Here is an 18,685-nt window from a genome sequence, read left to right as displayed (position 1 = left end):
AATCAATGATAATAGGGCAGTTGGGCGCCAAGGCAGGGCAGAGCAGCTGCATCCCTTGTGCTATCAGCCCACGAGCAAGGGCTCCAGTGGATATCTCACTGCTGAGAAGAGGCATGGAGACAAGCTGGCGTGTCTTGCCTGCTTCTCTTACTGCATCCATCATTGTAAATAAGTTTTCTGTTGTCCTGGCTCCGGCCTCTCCCCTGCTTGCAGTGGTAATGGCAGAGTGGAAGTCACTGTAACCTGCCTTAGCCAGGAAGGCGCACGAGAAACGAATGGCCTGTCTGCACCAATGCTTCCAGGAACAGGAAATGTTCTGTCTGCTGGCACAGCTCCGTGCACTCCGAGCAGCCCCGGGCCGTGCAAATGGCTGCTGCTCAGGAAGCAGGACCGGCACACAGAACGTCGGTGTGCTTCGGGTGCTGAAGTCATCCCTCCATGGGAAAGCGATGTTGAGCTCACAGAGGGATGCGGATCCGCAACACCCCGTGGATGCACAATCCTGCACGCTCTGTGGGGTTTTATCAGCCAAATCCTCCGTGTCAGCCTTTCTCTGCTTTAGTTTTGGGGGCTTCTGTGTGGGGAACCCGAAGCTGCTCCTGCAGCGCTGCCCGCCTGTGCCCAGGGGGTGGCAGGAAGGTTTCGTCTCTTTGAAAGCACCAACCTCACCCTCCCACCCCCCCCTCTCCCGGCTCGGGGAGCAGAGAGCAGCCAGCTGGAGGGATGAATGCAGGAGGAACAATACAGTTGATGAGCAGAAACGCTGCGCCTGCGAGGGAGCGCTGCTCGGCCCCTCACGGAGCCGCTCTGACTTCATCTCTGTCACCGTGCCACCGCAGCCTGCCCTGCGCGTCCCTCCCCGCACCGCGATGCCGATCCCAACAGCCGATGCTGAGTGCCAGCAGCTCTCAGAGTGACGAGGAGCTGCTTCAGCAAGCGGTTGTGCCTCGTGTGCTTCTGCATCGCCGATGGATGGGAAACCTTGCCGGCAGAGGTGCTGCCTCTCCCCCAGCCGTGGGTGCATGGGAGTGTGCCCGTGTGTGTGCCAGGTGGAGGCTGTTTTGGCAAAGGCCAAAAATGGCCCCTTCCTGCTGTTGCAGGGAGGACGTGGCCTCACCATGCAGGCTCTCTAGAACCCTCCCTGCTGCTGTCAGTGCTGAAGAAGACACACGTGTCTGCCCTGACCCCCAGCTCGGGGGCTGCCCCGTCAGCATCACCACGCTTGTCTGCTTCCCCTCGAATGCCAAAGCACTGAGGCCAAGCGGATGTCCGTCTGTCTGTCCATCTGTCTGTCCATCCGTCTGCTGTAACTCGCTCCAACTCAGCCACGCAGCCCTTGCAGCACAGACACCCAGCTGGGCAGCCGCTGCCTGCGTCTCGAGGATGCTGCTGTGCAAAGGGGATTTCAGCATGGGAGAGCTGTCACTTCGGTGGACGTTTTGGGGTTGAATGGCCTCAGCTTTACTAGAGGCTCTTGCTATTCTTGCTGCAGAGATGAACAAGGAGATGCTTAGACTTCGGTTCTCCCAGCTCGATGTACAGCTTTAGCAAAGGATGAATTTGATGGAACCACCAGCCTGTCAAACACAGATCACGTGCAGCCATCTGTTCCTGCTCTATTCAGGGACTTTCTGTCTAAAACCAGTGGCAAAAGGAAGATCCACAGCAGGCTGTAAGGCTTTTCTGGCTCTGCAGCACAGGAGGGTTCTTCTAGGCATGGGGTTGTTGGTCTGTCCATTCATTCAGGTCATCATTGCTGTTTGAGAGTTATTTTGTTTGGTAATAGTACAAGCATGTGCAGTGCTGGGGCTGTTCCATAGACAGCCATGCTTTCATCACTCAGCTGCACTCTGAGTCCATCTTTCCAGATCCATGCTTCACTGACCTCCTCAGAGCAGGGCTCCTGGCATTACGTAGGCATTAAGATTCAAGCTTTCCCAGGGCTTAGCTCTGAAAACAGGAGCTGAGACCACCCGAGCAGGATGGGGACTGAAGCACCTTCGGTGCTGGTCTCTGGAGGCTGATTATAAATCAGGTGTGTTTCTGCAAAGCAAATGGGCTCCCCTCTCCATTTTGTTAAAGGAACAAACCGGGCTGGAAGGCAGAGCCTGGCAGGCCAGCTGCTTCCTAGCTGGAGCCTTGAAAACGTCGCTGCATCTTAATGGTGTCGGGAAGGATGGAATCGGAATGGTGGTGAAAGAGGCATCACCAGTGCTGTTATAAATAGAGCAGCCGTGATAACTGCTCAGGAGGGTTTTTAGTCTTTGGGATTTGGAGGATAAGCACTGAGCTGTGCTGAGAGGTCCATTATCTGTGGCTTTTGTAGGAGATAGGGGAATCTGCAGGGGAATGAGGGCAGTGGATGAGTGCAGGTTTGGGAATTGTCCCTTTCGTGAATCCGAGTGTGACCCCATTTTAAGGCTTTCTGCTACGTGCTGCTGCCTCTTGCACTGCTCTGCCTGCTCCGAGGTGGTTGCACCACGCATGGCTGCAGTGATGGTTTCAGGCCAATCCAGAGCCCTGCTGCAGGGATGCACAGATTCACTCCTGCACCCACTGTAACCACGCAGCCTGCAAGCACGCAGCATCGTGCAAGAACTTTGCTGGCTTTGTACCTAAGAAATCATTCCAAGCATTGAGATTCAGGCAAAGGACCCCTGTGCTCTGTGGCCTAGATAGCTCTCAGGGCTGGCACAGCTCAGGCATTCTGGTGCCCGTAGCACTGGCATACGGAGCATCGTGCCCAGCCTCACCATCAGGCACCCACCTGTGCGTGCCCAGAGCTGGGCTCAGCTCTGCCAGCATCACAGTCATGTCCTGCCACGTGTCTCTTCCTCTTTCAGGGTCATTTTCAGACTGGGTCACTTCGCAGCCAGGTTCCTGCAGATCACATGCAGGAGAGTTTGCATAAAGCAGCCAAGGGGAGGATGCACTGAGGTGCTGGGGAGGCACAGCCTGCTCCTGAGCCAGTGTCATCTCTGATGCCATCAGGTCCCTGCATACCATGTTGCTGTGTCCCACGCATGCAGGGACATGTTTTGTAAACTGAATCTCACATGATGTTTTTGCAGGGAAGTTTTGTGCCTTTTTGCTGCTGTAGGAGTGTGGGACTGCTTTGGTGCAGGAGTGTGGCAATAGAGCCGCTATCCCAGTTCTCTGCTGTCACCCATCCATGAGCCTCCCACAACAGCCAAACCCTGGGACCTGAGCTGCCGTGTCCCAGCCTGCAGGTGGGGAGAGTCACCTGTCACCCCGGGCTTATGCCAGGTGGGTCAGTGCTGACACACAGCTGTCTGTCAGTACGTCCTATCCTCTGTTAGCCTGAGCTGCACCTTCTGTCCGCCCCACGCGTGGGCGCACGTTTCAAGGTCACTTCAGAGCTTTCTAAACACTCCTTTCTGCTCTTTGAGTGCAGACGGCGGAAGAGTTTAAAAGAGACACAGCGCCTTTAAGAGCGGCCCGTGAGCCGGCTGCGGCCCTGCGGCACGGCCTCTGATTGGCTGAGCGGCAGGCAGGCGGGCGGGGGGCGGGGACAGCCATTCAGAAACTCCGAGCTGCACTCGCTCCCTTAAAGGGGACGCGGACGGTGCAGAAAGGTAGGGCCGAGCCGGGGCGGTCGACCACCTGCGGTTCATCGGGGCTGGCTCTGGTCACCGCCAGTTCCCCACGTACACCAGAACGCTGCTACCCTGGATGGCTGACCGCCCTGGCCCCCTGGTTATAGGGACAGTGCAAGTGGGCAGCCCGAGCCCATGGGACGTGGCAGTGCTTTATTGCCATGCCTGTGCAGAACTGAGTCATGTTAATGTTTAATTCGAGGTAAGGGCCTTTTCCCTGTTTTTATGGGCTTCTAGCTGTGCCTTTGATGCTTAAAACTGCAGTTTAGCTCTGAAATGCATGATATGATTCCCCCGTGGCTGTGCATTGCAGACAACCCCAAAACCCTCTGCCCTGTGAGCAAGAGTGTGAGCTTCAGGGCAGGAGCTGAGCGGAGTGGATGTGTCCATGCACGATGCCCACTGCAATTGCTTGCTGCTAAATAGAGCGTCTGCACAAAGAGAATTCAGGCTGTTCCATGGGGACCTACTGTTGGTCCCCAGCATGAAGCGGTGGTGCTCAGCACCATCAGCACAGCAGGGAATATTTCATAGTTCATTTGCTGCGATTGCAAATGCAGAAGGTGGCTCTTGGTGCTGATCGAAGAGCCTCGTGAAGTTGCTGCCACAAGAGAGGAGATGGAACGGTGGTACTGGGCAATGTATCAGCGCTCATTAATAAAATGAAAACGGTTTTGCCCTGGAGGAGAATTAATTTGTTTGGCAACTGTGCCAAGAGCACTGAGAGCTCAGGATCCCATCCTCCCCAGGGTCACAAGGGTGATACCTTCCATCAGCCCCTATGCTCTAGCTAGCACATGGCTTTGGGGCAGTGGCTGTCACGCCGGGGGCTCTGCATGCTGCAAGCATCCTCCATTCCTAGGAAAGCTGCAGGTGAACCAAACCCTTCTGAGCTGGCTCCAATCCCTTCCTTCACGCTGACCTTGCAGTGGTCAGTGCCCATCCCTCACACTTGCCTTCCTCTTCCCGCAGGACTTCGTGTGAGAGGAGGGAAGTGACGGCAGGGGCTGAGATGCCGACAGCTCCCACTAAAGCCGCGCCACCTTCGGGCCGTGTAAATAGCACCGTCTCTGGGATTTCTTGATGCTTTGCTGAAATTAGCACCTGAAAAAAAGAGCAGCTGCCAAAGCCACATTTAAATAAGACAGGCAGACTTTGGGAGGAAGAGGAGAGCGGATTGGAGAGTGCTTGGGTTCCTTGAAGTGCATCTGGCCCCGCACTGATCTCCTCGTGAGCCTGGTAACACATCCTGAGCCCCACACGGTGCTTCAGGGAGCAGAGCAGGCAGCAAGCAGGATTATAATCCTCTTGGTTGGGCTGGCAGATGACACGTGTGGCTCACTGTAAATGAGGAGGAATGAAACAACCCTCGCACCAAGGACAGAGCAGAGCTAAAGCAGGAAATGCAGGCAGGGAGCTGCAAGACGGGGAGGACTCCGTGAGGCTCAAGGGAAGTATGGGGCCTCTGTCTGTATGTGGCAATGGGATACCTATAGATAAGTGAGATGGGGGAGGAAGCAGGAGATGCAGGCATGGACTTGCCAGGGGAAAAACAGAGCCAATGCTTCTCTTAATTGTTTATTTCATTTCTTATTAAAGCATTTTTCCCTACCAGGTCTCGTCCTTTGCTTTCACACTCTCTCCTCTAAGTGAAAGCCTGTGTCCTTACCTGTCCTCACTGCAGGACTGAGTGAACAGAGCCACATCAGGAGCAGGGCAGTATGCACATTCTGGGCACATCCCTGATGCTGGAGTGACCCAGATCTCAAAGGTGCTGGGTAGTCAAGATGGACTTTGTCCCTCAGTGCTCAGGCAGCAGTTGCTGACTGCCTGCCCATTCCTACAAGGCTTGTTGTGGTCTGTGTATAGCAGTCCCCTGCCCCTTACAGCTGTCCTAAGCTTAGAGCCAGGGGGATTGCAGGATTTCAGTATGAACATGTCACAGCTTTGTGTCATCAGGAGCAGCATATGACTTAGCATCCACCCTGTAACAGAGGCAACTTGGGCAGCCCAGAGGCAATGAATTGCAGCCAGTGCAGGGGAGGACAGACTGCACCGCACAGTGAGGACTCAGGGCTTCTGGAACAACACGGATCTTATTACAGCTGTTAATAATTAGAAGGCCAGGCTCAGTTTTTCCTTAATGAGTCAGATAAGGTTTTCTGCAGTGGTCTTCCTTTCTACCTTTTGAGTTGTGAGGGTGACTCTCTTCTGATCTTTTGTGCCGGAGGCATGGAACCACTGAGATGTCCTTCTGCACAAGTGAGGATTTCAGCAATCTCAAACACTCTGCTCTTACCATCCCCTGATAGCAGTGGTTGGAAGGCCCAGCGAAGGGGTTTCTACACCCCAAAAAGGGCTCACAGGCAGCAACCCCAGGGCGCGGTGCTGGAGTGCACAGTAACAGAGCAAAGCGGGATGAAAGCTGATGTGGGGACGCACCCGTGTGTGCGGAGCTGGCGATGGGGACGGGCGAGGACATCTGCAAGCGAGACAGGGAACTGTTGAGCGAAGGGTTTCTGGATTCCCACAAGCACGAGGTGCTGGAGAGCAGCGGGGCACGAAGCGGGGCTGAGCAGGCCGTGGGGCTTCACGGCACGGCGTTTTGCGGGCGGGTTTTGGCACCGCTGCCGGAGTAGAAATTGCCCTTCGGTTGCGGGAACCCCCGGCCGCGCTGCCCCTCATCCCCCGCCTTTCCCCAGCGGCGCTCCGGGGGCGGCGGTGCGGGGCGGTGCGCGGAGGTTCCGCGGCGCAGATTGGCGGGGAGCGGCGGGGAGAGGCGGAGGATGCTCCGCGCCGCCGCAGGTGCCGCGCTCCGCGCTCCCGAGCCGCGACGCGCCGGACCGTGCTGAACCGCGCCGAACCGGACCGTGCCGAGCCGCCCCATGCAGCCGAGCGGAGCGGAGCCCCGCGCAGGGACTGAACCACCCCGGGAGTGAGCGGCGCGGCCCCGCGGAGCTCCCTGCTCCGTAACCCCTCCTGCTTCTCGGGGCCGGGGGCGCGCCTGGCGCGGGGCGGGGGCCGCTGCCGCCCCCCGAGCATCCCTCCCTCCCTGTCTCCCTGCGCGCATCCCTCCGCGCCGCCTCCCGCTCCCTCCCACCCACCCACCCTGCCGGCTCTATGGTGTGAGGGCAGCGATGCACAAGCACCACCACTGCTGCAAGTGCCCCGAGTGCTACGAGGTGACGCGGATGGCGGCCCTGCGGCGCATGGAGCCTCCCTCCTACGGCGAGTGGCAGCACGAGCAGTACGGCTACGGTGGCTACGGCTCGCAGACCCTGCCGGCACCGGGGGGGGCCGCGCCTGCTGCCCGCGGTAAGGCCAAGCTGGGGCCCCCTGCCCGCGATGCCGCTGCGTTGAAGCCTCCGCCGCCGCCACCGGGGAAGAGCGCGCCCAAGGTGAACGGGAGTGGTCCGGGCTGGTGGCCCGAATGCACGTGTTCGAGCCGCGACTGGTACGAGCAGGTACGGGCCGGCACCACGTTGCGGTTCCCTGGCACTTTGGATGGGATGGGGTGGGTGGCTGCTGGGGGGGGTCCTCTAAGGAGCAGTGGGACCGTGGTGGGCGATGCTGGCATGTTGGATTGTGGCGGGTGGACGTTGTTGCGGTTTTGGCCATCATCATCATCACTTGGGTTGGCCATCATCATCGCTTCGGTTGGCTATTTCCATCACTCAGGCCAAGCGCTGCGATCCCACCTAACGTAGGTATTGTGTGCTGGAGAGCATCCCTGGGGCACAGCTGGGATGGGGCACGGCTGGGTCTCGCCTGGCATAGGGCAGTAGCAGGTAGAATGGATCTGGGGCACCCACCTGCCATCCTTGCTGCTTACAGTGCCGTTGCCTGGAGCCTTGGTACCATTCAGAGTGTCTCGTGGTGTTGCACTCTGCAGGTGTGGGGCACACTGCCACCAAGCAGCCTCGTGGGCTCATGGACCGGCACCCACTTGCCGTTGAGTTGTGGTTTCCTCGCTCTGCTGCTACGTCCCCGCTCCCAAAGATTATTACGTAACCCTTCTCTGGTCGCCAGCATGCTGTGTGCTTTCTGCCCCATTTCACTGCCTCCATTTCTTCCCACACTCGTTCATTTTATTAGTGTTCTCCTCCAGGACCCGTTCCCAGCCTGTGTTTCTCCCCTAAATGGAGAGACCAGTCTTGTTTTGAACCCACTAGCAAGCTTAGAAAATGGTTGGAGCTGTTTGCAAAGCATTAAAATGGAGGCTAGACCCTGCCTGAAAAACAATTTACTCTGCTTTAGAGAAAGGCATTTCAGTTTGCTTCTTCTGCTCCTTTCATTCATTATCTTCAAACCTCACATGATTTCTTATTGATCCTTCTAATTATTATTTCAAGACGCCGAGGCAGGCAGACACACAGGAATCAATGGGAATTCTCTCTTCCTTTCCCCTTGGAAGGCACAACCTCCTGCTTTCCTTCCCGTGTTTTTCTTCATTACTGTCTCAGTCTGTAGCTCTGGTCGAAATAATCTGATCCCAGGCTGATATGCTCAGGAGACATTTACAGAGAGCCCCCAAACCCCAGCACCTTCCTATCAGCCCTCTCCTGTTTCTCTCTGCTTCTCTGCCACTCTTTGCATCAAAATCAGCCTCGTCTCTCTCTCGCCTGCTGATTCCTGGCCAATGCTTTCCAGCTTCCCTTAGCTATCTCTTTGCTTTGCTCTGTCCAGTGCAGAGCATCCAGTGCAGAGCATCCACCCCTGGGCAGGAGCAGGGAACTGGAGTCGGGTGCTCCCCTCCTGCTTGCAGGGAAGGTCTGGCCCAGGGATGATTGCAGGGGAGGCGGTGGCAGCTGCAGCACTGCGCGGCACTGGGCAGGGGAGCTGTCGTGTGCTGCAATGGTGGAAGGGAAAGCATTGTCTCTTTGTGGTGCTGCCACCGAGCCCTGGGTCCACACTGGGGGACCTCTACTCAGCCTTAGCATTGAGATAAAGGAAGTGCCTCCTTGCTGCATTGCCAGTGACAGAGGATGCCGGCGTGTGAGGCTGTGTGAGCATAGTGGGGTCTGCGTGTGTACCATATCATTTGTGCTGTGTGCACTGCCTGTGTCAGAGCAGACAGGACGCTCCCTGGTGTGTAGCAAATGTATGCATTGAGCAAAGCTCGGCCATGCTCCCCTTCTGATCCATACCCGGAGAGCAGTGGGGAGAGGCAATCTGCCGCCTCCAAGCTGCCCCTTTAAGTGGTGTCCCTGTCCCTGGAAGCACTTCCAGCAGCAGAAGTGGGAGGCAGAGCCAGGAGGTGTCCCCGACAGCCAGGACCTGCTCTCCTCCTGGGAGCTTCCCTACTCCCAGTCCTTTTTCTCCCCTTTCTTGCACCCAGTGCATGTGCCAGCGCAGCCGCGTGTGCAAATGCTGTGACACAGGGAACGTGCTCAGTGCTGCGTATGGTGCTGCATGCTCACTGACATCACACATCCTCATGGAGCCCGTGTGCAGCCCCACAGCGTGTAGCCGTGCCCACACGTGCTGCCCAGCAACCAGCACAGCTCCAGCATCGACCCATGCCTCCTCCCGCTGCCTTTCCCCTTCTCCAGGACACAAATTAGCTTGCTCAGGCAATGCCAGTAATTGAGAACCCCTAATCCTGACTACAGGGAGAGAGGAAATCTCTCAGCTCTGGGTTTCTCATTTCTTTCTGCTTTGCTTTCCTTCCCCCTTCCTTTCTCCCTTTGGAGATCTCTTCCATTTCTCCTCCCTTATCTCATCGTTTATTACTCCCCATCTCCTGCGCTTTTGCTGCCATCACCACTCCCCATTGTTCCCTTCTCCACCTCTTAATACATCCATCCCCGCACCCACCTCATCCCCCTCTCTCGCTGCTTGGGGACACGAGCCCCCCCTCCCTGCCGTGCTGGGGTGAGAGGAGGACTCCCAGCTTTGGGGGAGGAATGGCAGCGCGATCGGTGCCGATGCGCAGCAGCAAGAGGAGCCAAGTGCTCCAAACCCCTCCTCTCCCCGCAAAGTGCCGCCCACGGATGCTTGGGAGCGCTGTGCCAGGATGCTCGGCCACATTGGAACCCCTTATCCAGGGCTGGTCCTTAAAGGAGGGGCCATCCCTGCAGCCCATGTCCCCAGTGTAAAGCTGGCAGCCAGAGCAGAGTCTCCCATGGGGCTTCAGAAGGGCTTGCTGGCATTTTGGTGCATATTCAGGAGGGCTCTGGGCACAGGCACCTCCTTTCCAGGAAGGGTACGGCTGTATAGTGTGGCTGGTATGCATCCTCCAACCATAGGAGCAGCCCCAGATCTGCCAACCATGTATGGCCAGAGATACCCTCCCTGTGGGCAGATTGCATCCTGCTGTCTCCTTTCTCCCCTCTCCTGGGATCGGGGTCACACAGGGTGGTTGGAGCAGCTCTGGAACGTACTGGATTTTTGTGGACCTCCTGGACAGAGGCATTTTGTGGATGAGCAATAGAAAGTAGGGAAAAGGACCTCACTGCCTGTCCAGGGCTGCAAATGTGTCACCAAAGACGGTGTTTTTCCATGTACAAAAACTGTTGTTACAGCTACTTCCGTGCACCGGGAGGAGGTGGGCACTGTCTTGGTGGAAGCAGCAGTTCTTGATGGGCATAGCAAAGCTTTGGGGCTCTTGGGCTATGGTGGGGGAGAAAGAGCCTTGGGAAGGAGGTGGCCTTCTCCCAGTGGCCAGGCCGGGTTTATGAGCAATGGGGTGGAAAAGGGCTGGAACCCCAGATGTTCCCTGGGGAGGTGCGAGGGAGGGTGAGAGGAACGGGGTGCTGGGGACACAGAGGCAGTGGAGGTGGTGAGGTTGGCAGGGTGATGTTGCTATGGCTACTCGTGTGCTATTCATAGAAGAAATTAGCTAAATCTTTGCACTCGAAGGTGGAGGAGGAAAAAGAAGGAAGGCGTTCTCAGTTTGGAGGGAAGAAAGGAGGGAAGCCAAAACAGGAAAGGGGGTCCGTTTCCCTCCTATGCTCTGAGCCCGTTCCATGCAGCAGTGACTATGGAAAGCACTGCCCAGAGTGCAGGAGGATGCACGTAGGTATGAGCTGCCTGTGGGACAGCCCCCGCGGTGCCGTGCAGAGCCCCGTGAGCAGGGCGAGCTCTGCGTCACGCCGGGCGGCAGGAGACATCCTTTTAATTAAAGACATCCAATCTGCGGGGAGGTATTTTTGGCAGCCTAAATGTAGATACAACTCTAGCAAAATCTGCCATTTGCAGCTGGCTGCTCCTCGTGCTCAGCAGGACTTCTCGGACGCTGGCTGTCCCCCGGCCACCCCCAGCATCTGTCCCCACGTGTCCCCTCACCAGCCGGAGTCCCGCAGGGTCTTCCCTCACCACACCGTCATCGCACCCCACTCTTCCCTCATCGCACCCCGCTCCCTCGTGAGAGTTTCATTCCCATCCCACGGACCCGTTTGTCACCTCCTCACTCACGATGTGTAAATCTGCGTGTCTGTTCCTAATATATCTCCTTCCATCTGATTTCACCTCTCAGCTTGTTTCTCGGGCATCTCCGCCTGGTGATCCTGCCGTCACTGAGCTGGGTGGCTGGAACCAGGTGCTGAGCTGCTCTCTTTCCCCCAGGCTCTGCCTCTTCGTCACCCCAAGCCCTCACCCCATAAAGCTGTGAGGCAGCTGCTATTTCTGTCATTCTGAGCCTTCCTTCTTTGCCTCCCAGCCATTACAATGATCTCAATGACACCTTCTCAAGATGTTCCTGGAGTCTCCTCGTTCCCTCTGTCTCCTGCTCAGCCAATTCCCCTCACCCACCCTAGAGCATCTCCTGTCCCGTTCCCGCCTATCCCTCCATCCTACCAGGAGCAAGCTGAAGGGCTCAGATATCCTCGAAGCGCCTTCCAAAAATGCTCATTTGTGTGTGGATGGCCAAGGACATTTGTCTCCTTAGTTTTCTTATTCACCTGAAAGTCTTTTTCCACCAGGCATGTGAATTCTCATGTTTGTGCTGACTCTACCAAAACATCATCTTAGTTATATTATTGCTTGTAGCAATGTGGAGGAGGTGGCTCCTCTTGAGGAACATGCTGGAGGCAGAAAGACTTCAGCCAGAGGGACATTCCCCATACATTGTTGTCTCAGCCAGGCTCTTCCCCTTGGCTTTGACATTACCAGTTTGGTGGGACCTGCGCCAGCCCATTCCTGACCAGTGCTGAAGACATGGTAGGCTCTGCTGGCATCTCCCAGAATGTGCTCAAGGCAGGGTACCCCCACAGAAGTCTTTCATGAGAGGCTAAGCGTGGATCATCCATCCATCTCATCCTCCATCTCTCCATCCATCCATCTCATCTTCCATCCATCCATCCATCCATCCATCCATCCATCCATCCATCCATCCATCCATCTCATCTTCCATCCATCCATTTCTTTCACCAAACATACCTCCATCCTTACCTCCATCTCTTTCTCCCATTCTGTATCTCTACATTCCTCTATCCATCCATCCCTCCCTCCATCCATCTTATCCTCCATCCATCTATTTCTTCCACCAACCATCCCTCCATCCTTCCCTCCATCTCTTTCTCCCATTCTCTGTCCTTTCATACTTCTCTCCATCTCTTTCTCCCATTCTCTATCCCTCCATCTATCTCTCCATCCATCCATCCATCCACCCATCCATCCTTCCTTCCCCCCATCCATCCCTCCATTCCTTCATCTCTCCATCTCTGCAACCATCCATCTTTCCCTCCATCCCTCCCTCCGTCCACCCATCCAGGTGCCCTGGATGCAGGGGTGGAAGCGCAGCAGAAGCCCTACCCATCCCCAGATTGCTGCCTTGCTCGGGTGAGGCCGTGGGCACGCAGCATGCCTCGATCAGAGGAGGGGAGCTTCCGCTCCTTCCTTCACTGCGGATGCTCATTTAGAGAAAGGAAGTGATTAAGACTAATCAGGCCGCAATCAGCTGTGGCTGCGTGCCGGGCGCTGCGGCGCTCAGCCCCATGCAGGATGCCCTCCCAGTTCCCAGAGGAGAGCAGATTGGGCACCGCTCTGGGATGGAGGAGCTGAGTGATATGGGAATCAGCTTAACCCTCGCTCTGCTGTAGTGCTGCTGTAAGGTGACGTGGGTTGTGTGAGTGCTCGTAGCTGGTTTGAACGCATGCAAACATGGGATGATGCGGAGATCCCTCAAGGGCACTTGGGAATCCAACAATATGTCATGGACTTGTATCTGTAACATGGAGAGAAAAAAAAGAACACAGCATTTAACAAGCTCAGAATACATGAATTTGAAATGCAGTTCAGTTGAGTCTACAGAAGCTCATTGGAGGGGGGGATTGCTGAAAGACTTATTTGGGGATTGTAACTATTTCTGGTGACGTGTGGCACTTCAGAGCAGCTTGGGACCTGAATTCTCCATAATGTCCTTCATATCTGCTGTAAAACAGAAACATCTTTCTTGAAATGTTGTACCTAGGGGTGCACTGGAACTGAGAGAGGAAAGCAGGCTGTTTCAAACCCAAAGAAATCCATAGTACTGTCCTTATTCGCTCTTCCTTCCCTTGTATGTATGTATTTGATTGAAAAGCATGTAGGTCTTTCTGATGATAATATCTCTGCCTGCAAAAAAAAAAAAAAAAGAAGAAGAAAAAAAAAAAAAAAAGGAGTTGAGTCGATTTTATTTGGCAGCTCCAGGTCAGAAGGAAGCTGTTGCAGCCCAGCACTTCTGCAAATTGGGTCGCTTATTTTAGCGGCCAGAGCCTGGAACAGGATGTCTAACTTCCAGGCATGAACACACCGGCCTTAATGGCTTCTAAATAGAAACTGAAACTCCACAGAGCTTCTGTCTGGAGAAGCATTCTTCTCTCCCCACTGAGTGAAGGCTTTTTCCAATTCCTATTTAAGCATACTCTTTAAAAAAGCACCAAAACAAAGATCAAACCCTCAGTGCTTGTGTTCACATTGAGCCCTGGGCAGTTCCGTGGCTTTGCCAGCCATCCTTGTGACCGTGGAACTTTCATGTCCTGGAATGGCTGCGGTGTTTTGAGCCTGTGTCCATTCCTTGGGGCTGCTCACACCACTAGGGTGACAGAGCTGTGGTGTCCCCAGCACAGCCTGGAGCGGGTGATGCTGGTTGCTTGGGTGGGTGTGAAGCAGCTGGAGCCCAGGTGCTGGGGGCCAACAGGGGGTCTTGGCATCCCTAAGCTCCACGATCAGCCCTTGAATTGTTTCTGAGGTGGTTGCAGCTCGTTGTGAGCCATGCAGGGGGAGAATGTGGGGTCAGTATGCAGCCCTCTTTGGGGGTTTAATGGGAAGGGCTCAGCCCAAACGGTGCCAATGGGCAATAAAAGTGCAAAAAGAGTTATTTTGTTTCTCCTGGTGAAAGGGAAGGGAGGTTCATCCCTGGCTGTGGCATTTTCCAGCCTCCAGAAGCTTTCAGGTTGTGTTTTCCTTTGCTCGCTTCCTTGTCCCACCTCTTGATCCACCCATCGTGTGGCCATAGAGAGCTTGGAGAGGGGAGCAAGTCTCTGGCAGCTGTTTTAATCTCTGCCCTTGAGCAGTGGAGTGGCAGGAAGACAAAAGCACAGGTGTAGCATTGGGATGTAGGCATAAAGCACTTGGCCAGCCCACCTCAGGTGCTTCAGGAGATGCTGTTAAGATTCGAGCTCTCTGTTGGTGCTGGGAGGAGCAGTGTCTGTGCACAGGGCAGGATCGCCTGGCATGGAACAGATGAATGTGTCAGTGCTGATCAGGGTGAGCTGTGGTGCACGCAGGCTGTGCTGCACTGCCAGGACCTGGGCTGGTCCCAGTGATGTTTCTTCATTAGCACATCGTGACCCCTCTCCTCACGCATCTCGCACCAAAGATGCTCCCCGGTATCCACTCGTGCCAGGAGCTGTGTGCTCACAGCAGGGCTCTGACACAGGACAGCTGTTCCTGCTGCACACGCATGGCTCTCCCTGAGGTTTTACACCCTTGGCAAAGATGCAAAGCGGTTGTCCATCTGTCCACCTTGCTTAGATGCTTCTGTTGGGCATCTCCCTACTTGGCCTCTGCCCCAGGAGCTGTTAAAAAGGTGTAGAGATCGAATTCTATGTATCTCCAGAGCCATTTCCTTCTAAGTGTTGTGATTATACCTGAGATGATGTAAAGCAAAGCAAACTGAAAGGCAGAACAACTTTTCACTCAGACCCATTCCAGGAAAGTTATAAAAATCAAGCAGATATAAGTCAGTGCCTGGCTTCTTGTGCACAGGCCCAGAGTCACAGTCACTCTGCACTCTGTCCCTGGGGCAAACAGCCTTCCTGCAGACTGGGATTTGTCAGCTCTGGAAGCTCCTGCTTCAGCCCTGTCACTCGTTGAGATGAGATGGGTTTTTGTGTGAGCACAGTCCAATTGCTGCAGGTCTCAGTGATCTGCAGCACATTTATTGTGTCTGGATGAGGTGCATAATCCCCAACCCTGAGTGGGATGTGTGGGGGGTGTGAACCAGATGCAAATCTTGGGGCTGCCAGCACGGAGGGAACAGCTTGGGCTGCCAGTTCAGAACCAACCCATTCCTCGTGGGAACTCTGCAGGATGAGGCTCCCTCCCTCTGTAACATGCTAACGAACCTCCTCCATTTGCATTTAATTGCAGCTTTTCTTTCTGTTGGAAGTTTTGGAAAATGGTCACGTTTTGCAAATCCTATCTTCATCCCAGCAAATGATACCAACAGAAATGAAGGAGAAGGGGTGATGCACTAACAGCACTGCCCACGGGTGACTGGCGTAGTGCCCTTGGGCTGACACCTTCTGCCTTCCTTCATCAGGCAGGCACATTGACTGAGCCCTCTGCCAGCCAGGGCAGGAAAGAAATTGTCTTTTTTTTTTTTTTTTTTTTTTTTTGCTGGGCAGCAGGAATGTGCTGGTGAATTAACCATGCCCTCAATTCTATAGGGAATGGTAAGTAATTTATGCCCTAAGGAACAGGGGGTTGCTGCATGCAGGGAGGAGAGGAAACAGGGCTGTGCATTCAGGTCACATTCAATGAGGGCTGTCAGATCTCTTCCATCTAAAATGCTTCATCACACTATTATTATTTACTGAGCCCTGCTGCTGCTTGGAGATTTACAAACGAAAAGAGGTTCGAGCCCCTCGCCACTTGACAGCATGAGCACCAAAATGCAGCAGAGCTGGAGGTGCCCCAGAACCCCTCCAGCAGGCTGCACAAACCAGAGGGTTTGTGTTGGAAGGCTGAAGGGAAGGTGGGATTCGAAGAGGACCTTGAGGAGTGAGGGGGTCACTGCACATATGCAGAGAGATTGATTTAGGCGCAAAGCCAGCAAGGCAGAGGACAGCTGTTGGGAAAATCTGGGCAGCAACAGGAGCTGAAAGGAATAGCAGTGAAGGGGAACGAGGCTTGAAGGTCAAGATTCGAGAACTTTCTGGTCTCTGGAGGCTCAAAGAAGTGGAACCTTTACCACCAGTGTAGTGGAAATGCTAAATCATGGCTTGAAGCAGTGATGGAGCACTTGGTGGGAGGGCAGGACCAACCCAGGGGAACTCAGGTGCAAGCAATTTACCTGAGTGACTGGAAGGGTGGAGTCAGGATCCATCCCTTCCCAGACCTCATTTAAGGGTTGGCAGTGGAGGCATCTCTTCCTGGTGATCCCTGTCTATCTGAGGCTTCCAAAGGTATGCAGCTCTTTTCTTTCATTTCTGTGGCTGCTGCGTTTGGACTCATTCTCATTTGCTGCAGCCAGAGACTTTGCCACCCTCTTATTTTTATGGTACTTTCCATCCCGTTATGACATTGCACACCAGGAAAGGTGCAAATCTTGGAATATTTGCACGTGGAAGTCAGGGCTAAAATCCAAACACCTTTCCTCATGGTATCTGGAATAGTTGGCCACAGGAGGCAAATGGGGATTTCCTGGTCTGAATTCCTTCTGACCATGTGTGACTTTGTTTTAAGCAGCCACTTGCATTCAGCATCTCCTGGGTCCCATCTGGAGCCTGAGTGGGAAATTGTGCTCCTAGCAGTATTTTGAGATGTAAAAGTCAGTAGTGTGGAATGGCTGCGAAGGATGCTCAGTGCACAACGAGCAGGCTAGACAAAATATGTCCTTAGGGCTCACCACTGTGTGAGCGAGGCAATGTGATGTGTGATTTGTGGACTATTAGTAATTCCACAAAGAGGCTGCAGTGGGGCTCGCTGAAGGACTCAAGCTAGACCTGCAAAAGCCTCTGTGGCATTATCATACAGAGCACTTCTCCCCATCATTTGCAGAGTAGAATTAATGTCATAAATCATGGGGCACGTGACAGACTGCATTTAGTTAGGCTGCCTTTTCTATATCCTTCCTGGAAACTCATCTAATAAGAGCTGGCCTCTGGCACGCCAAGGTTCAAACATCCACCGTGTGTTAATTGCTGGCAGTAGAAGTGCTGCTTTTTTTTTGCCTTGAAATGTGGAATCCCTTCCTAGAATTGCACTGGGGACTAATAAAAGCCAGTGCCAGGTTTAATATATGCTATCTCACAAATTATCTGGACTAAATACAAGGACTGTGCACTACCAGAGAGGGGATATTCCCTGCTTAATACTGCTTCTGGGCCATGGAGATCCCAAGATGTTGGACCTGAAAATTATGATTCTTTTACGTGTGTGGGAGTGGTTTGGCAGGAGAGCTTGGAAGTGGTCATATTTCCCTGAGCTAGAGAATTAATTGTCATAAAAGCTATGGTTTAGTAACCAATAGTTACAGCTGCTGGAAAGATCAGAAGGTATCCAAATAAATCAAATTAACTACCTCCTGTTCCATCCTTATGAGAGCTGAACCTTTCTGGGCAAGATCAGAAATGCAGTTCATCTGACCCCTAACTCTGCCACTTACAAAACCATGAGGGTGAAACGTCCAGAAATACAGACTGCTAGAACAAGAGAAGGTGGAGACTGCCTTTCTGGGTGATGTGAGGAGGTGGTTCTCTGTCAGGAAACTTATATTAGAGGAGAGCAGTGATGCAGTAGCCCGCTCCTCAGAAAGTCTCAGATTCACTGAGGCCGTTGTGCTATGCAATGTGACCGCCCACGTTACTGGGCAGCCAGTGGTTCCTGTTAACTGCAACACTAGCTCTACTGCGACTTGCTTGCTCCTCACTCAGACTCTCAAGCTTCTGATGTACCAAGGCAGAGGGCTCACCTCCCATCGTAGCTCGTGTTTACCAGCATTTTCCTGTGTAACTCTGGCCATTGCTCTACACATGAGTCTTCAAATGGTGCTGAAAATCCCAGCACACCCTGGATTTTACACTGTTTGCTGTTGTGCGCTGGTGAGAAATGTCAGCCTTGCGATTAGTCTGAATGTTCTCTTCTTTTCTCACTTCTCGTTCAGAGGACAATGACCTCCCCGAGCTGGGGATGCTCCACGGGAAGGGGCTGCGGGTACGACGGGCACCGCGCCTTCAGGAGGTTGCGGTGCTGGACAGCTCCGGCTCAGCCCGGCACTGCGGGACCCCGGGGTAACGAGCACGAAGGGACCGCACGCTGTCACCTCCCCAGGTTACAGTGGTAGCTGCTGTGCTGGGACGTGCCTGAAGGCCTCAGAGATGGTCTGCTGGCGATATGTCCTTCCCACAAGATCTCCTTTCCAAACCCTCCTGTTTCTTAACTCCTTAGCAATGTGGATTTCTAGTTCTAGTGTCGAATCGGACCTGAGGCTGGAGCAGTTTCTAGTCTTGCCCATCTCCCTTGCTGCAGCTGAGACCACGTGTCTGGGGAATACGGAGTAGACCCATGCCTGAGCAATGCTGTGTCCCCATATCCAGCCCAGGCTGCTGGCCACATGGAGGAAGGGCAAGAACAGAACCCTTCCCAACCTTCCCTCTTCTGCCTGACCTGGAAGGGCTGTGGTGGCATGGCCAGGATGAGGCCATGCAGTGCAGCGGGCTGTGTTTGGTGACATCCCGCTTTTGTCTCCCCACAGGCCAACCCTGCTCCCATTATCGTGAACACAGACTCGCTGGAACAAGGGCTCTCTGTAAGTCTCCTGGTTTTGTTTCAATTCTTTTCACCAAACGCTGCATTTTCTTGGCTCAAAGGTGCCCAAAAGGCCCCAGCAAGATGGCAGAAGAGCCTGGTATCTGTCCCAC

The 18,685-nt window shown here is 54.3% G+C and overlaps 1 protein-coding gene across 5 annotated transcripts in view; it reads left to right on the top strand.

Moving 5' to 3' along the window:
* DLG3 (discs large MAGUK scaffold protein 3) overlaps positions 1-18,685 on the top strand; it is a 55,474-nt gene that overhangs the window by 7,536 nt on the left and 29,253 nt on the right. For 2 of the 5 annotated variants that reach the window (XM_085230690.1, XM_085230689.1), the window contains exons 1-2: positions 6,740-7,081; positions 18,520-18,573. The exons of 1 other annotated variant lie outside the window; for it this stretch is intronic. In XM_085230690.1, the coding sequence (XP_085086816.1) occupies positions 6,755-7,081; positions 18,520-18,573 (381 nt within the window). In that variant the 5' untranslated portion in view covers positions 6,740-6,754. Of the gene's footprint in view, positions 1-6,739; positions 7,082-18,519; positions 18,574-18,685 lie in introns of those variants that run through there. 2 more of the 5 variants (XM_085230688.1, XM_085230686.1) reach the window with 1 other exon arrangement.

This window comes from Meleagris gallopavo, chromosome 9, assembly GCF_905368555.1.
Source record: "Meleagris gallopavo chromosome 9, MGAL_WU_HG_1.1, whole genome shotgun sequence".
In the NCBI taxonomy this organism is placed as follows: Eukaryota; Metazoa; Chordata; class Aves; order Galliformes; family Phasianidae; genus Meleagris; species Meleagris gallopavo.
This window is presented reverse-complemented; position numbering and strand designations above follow the sequence as displayed.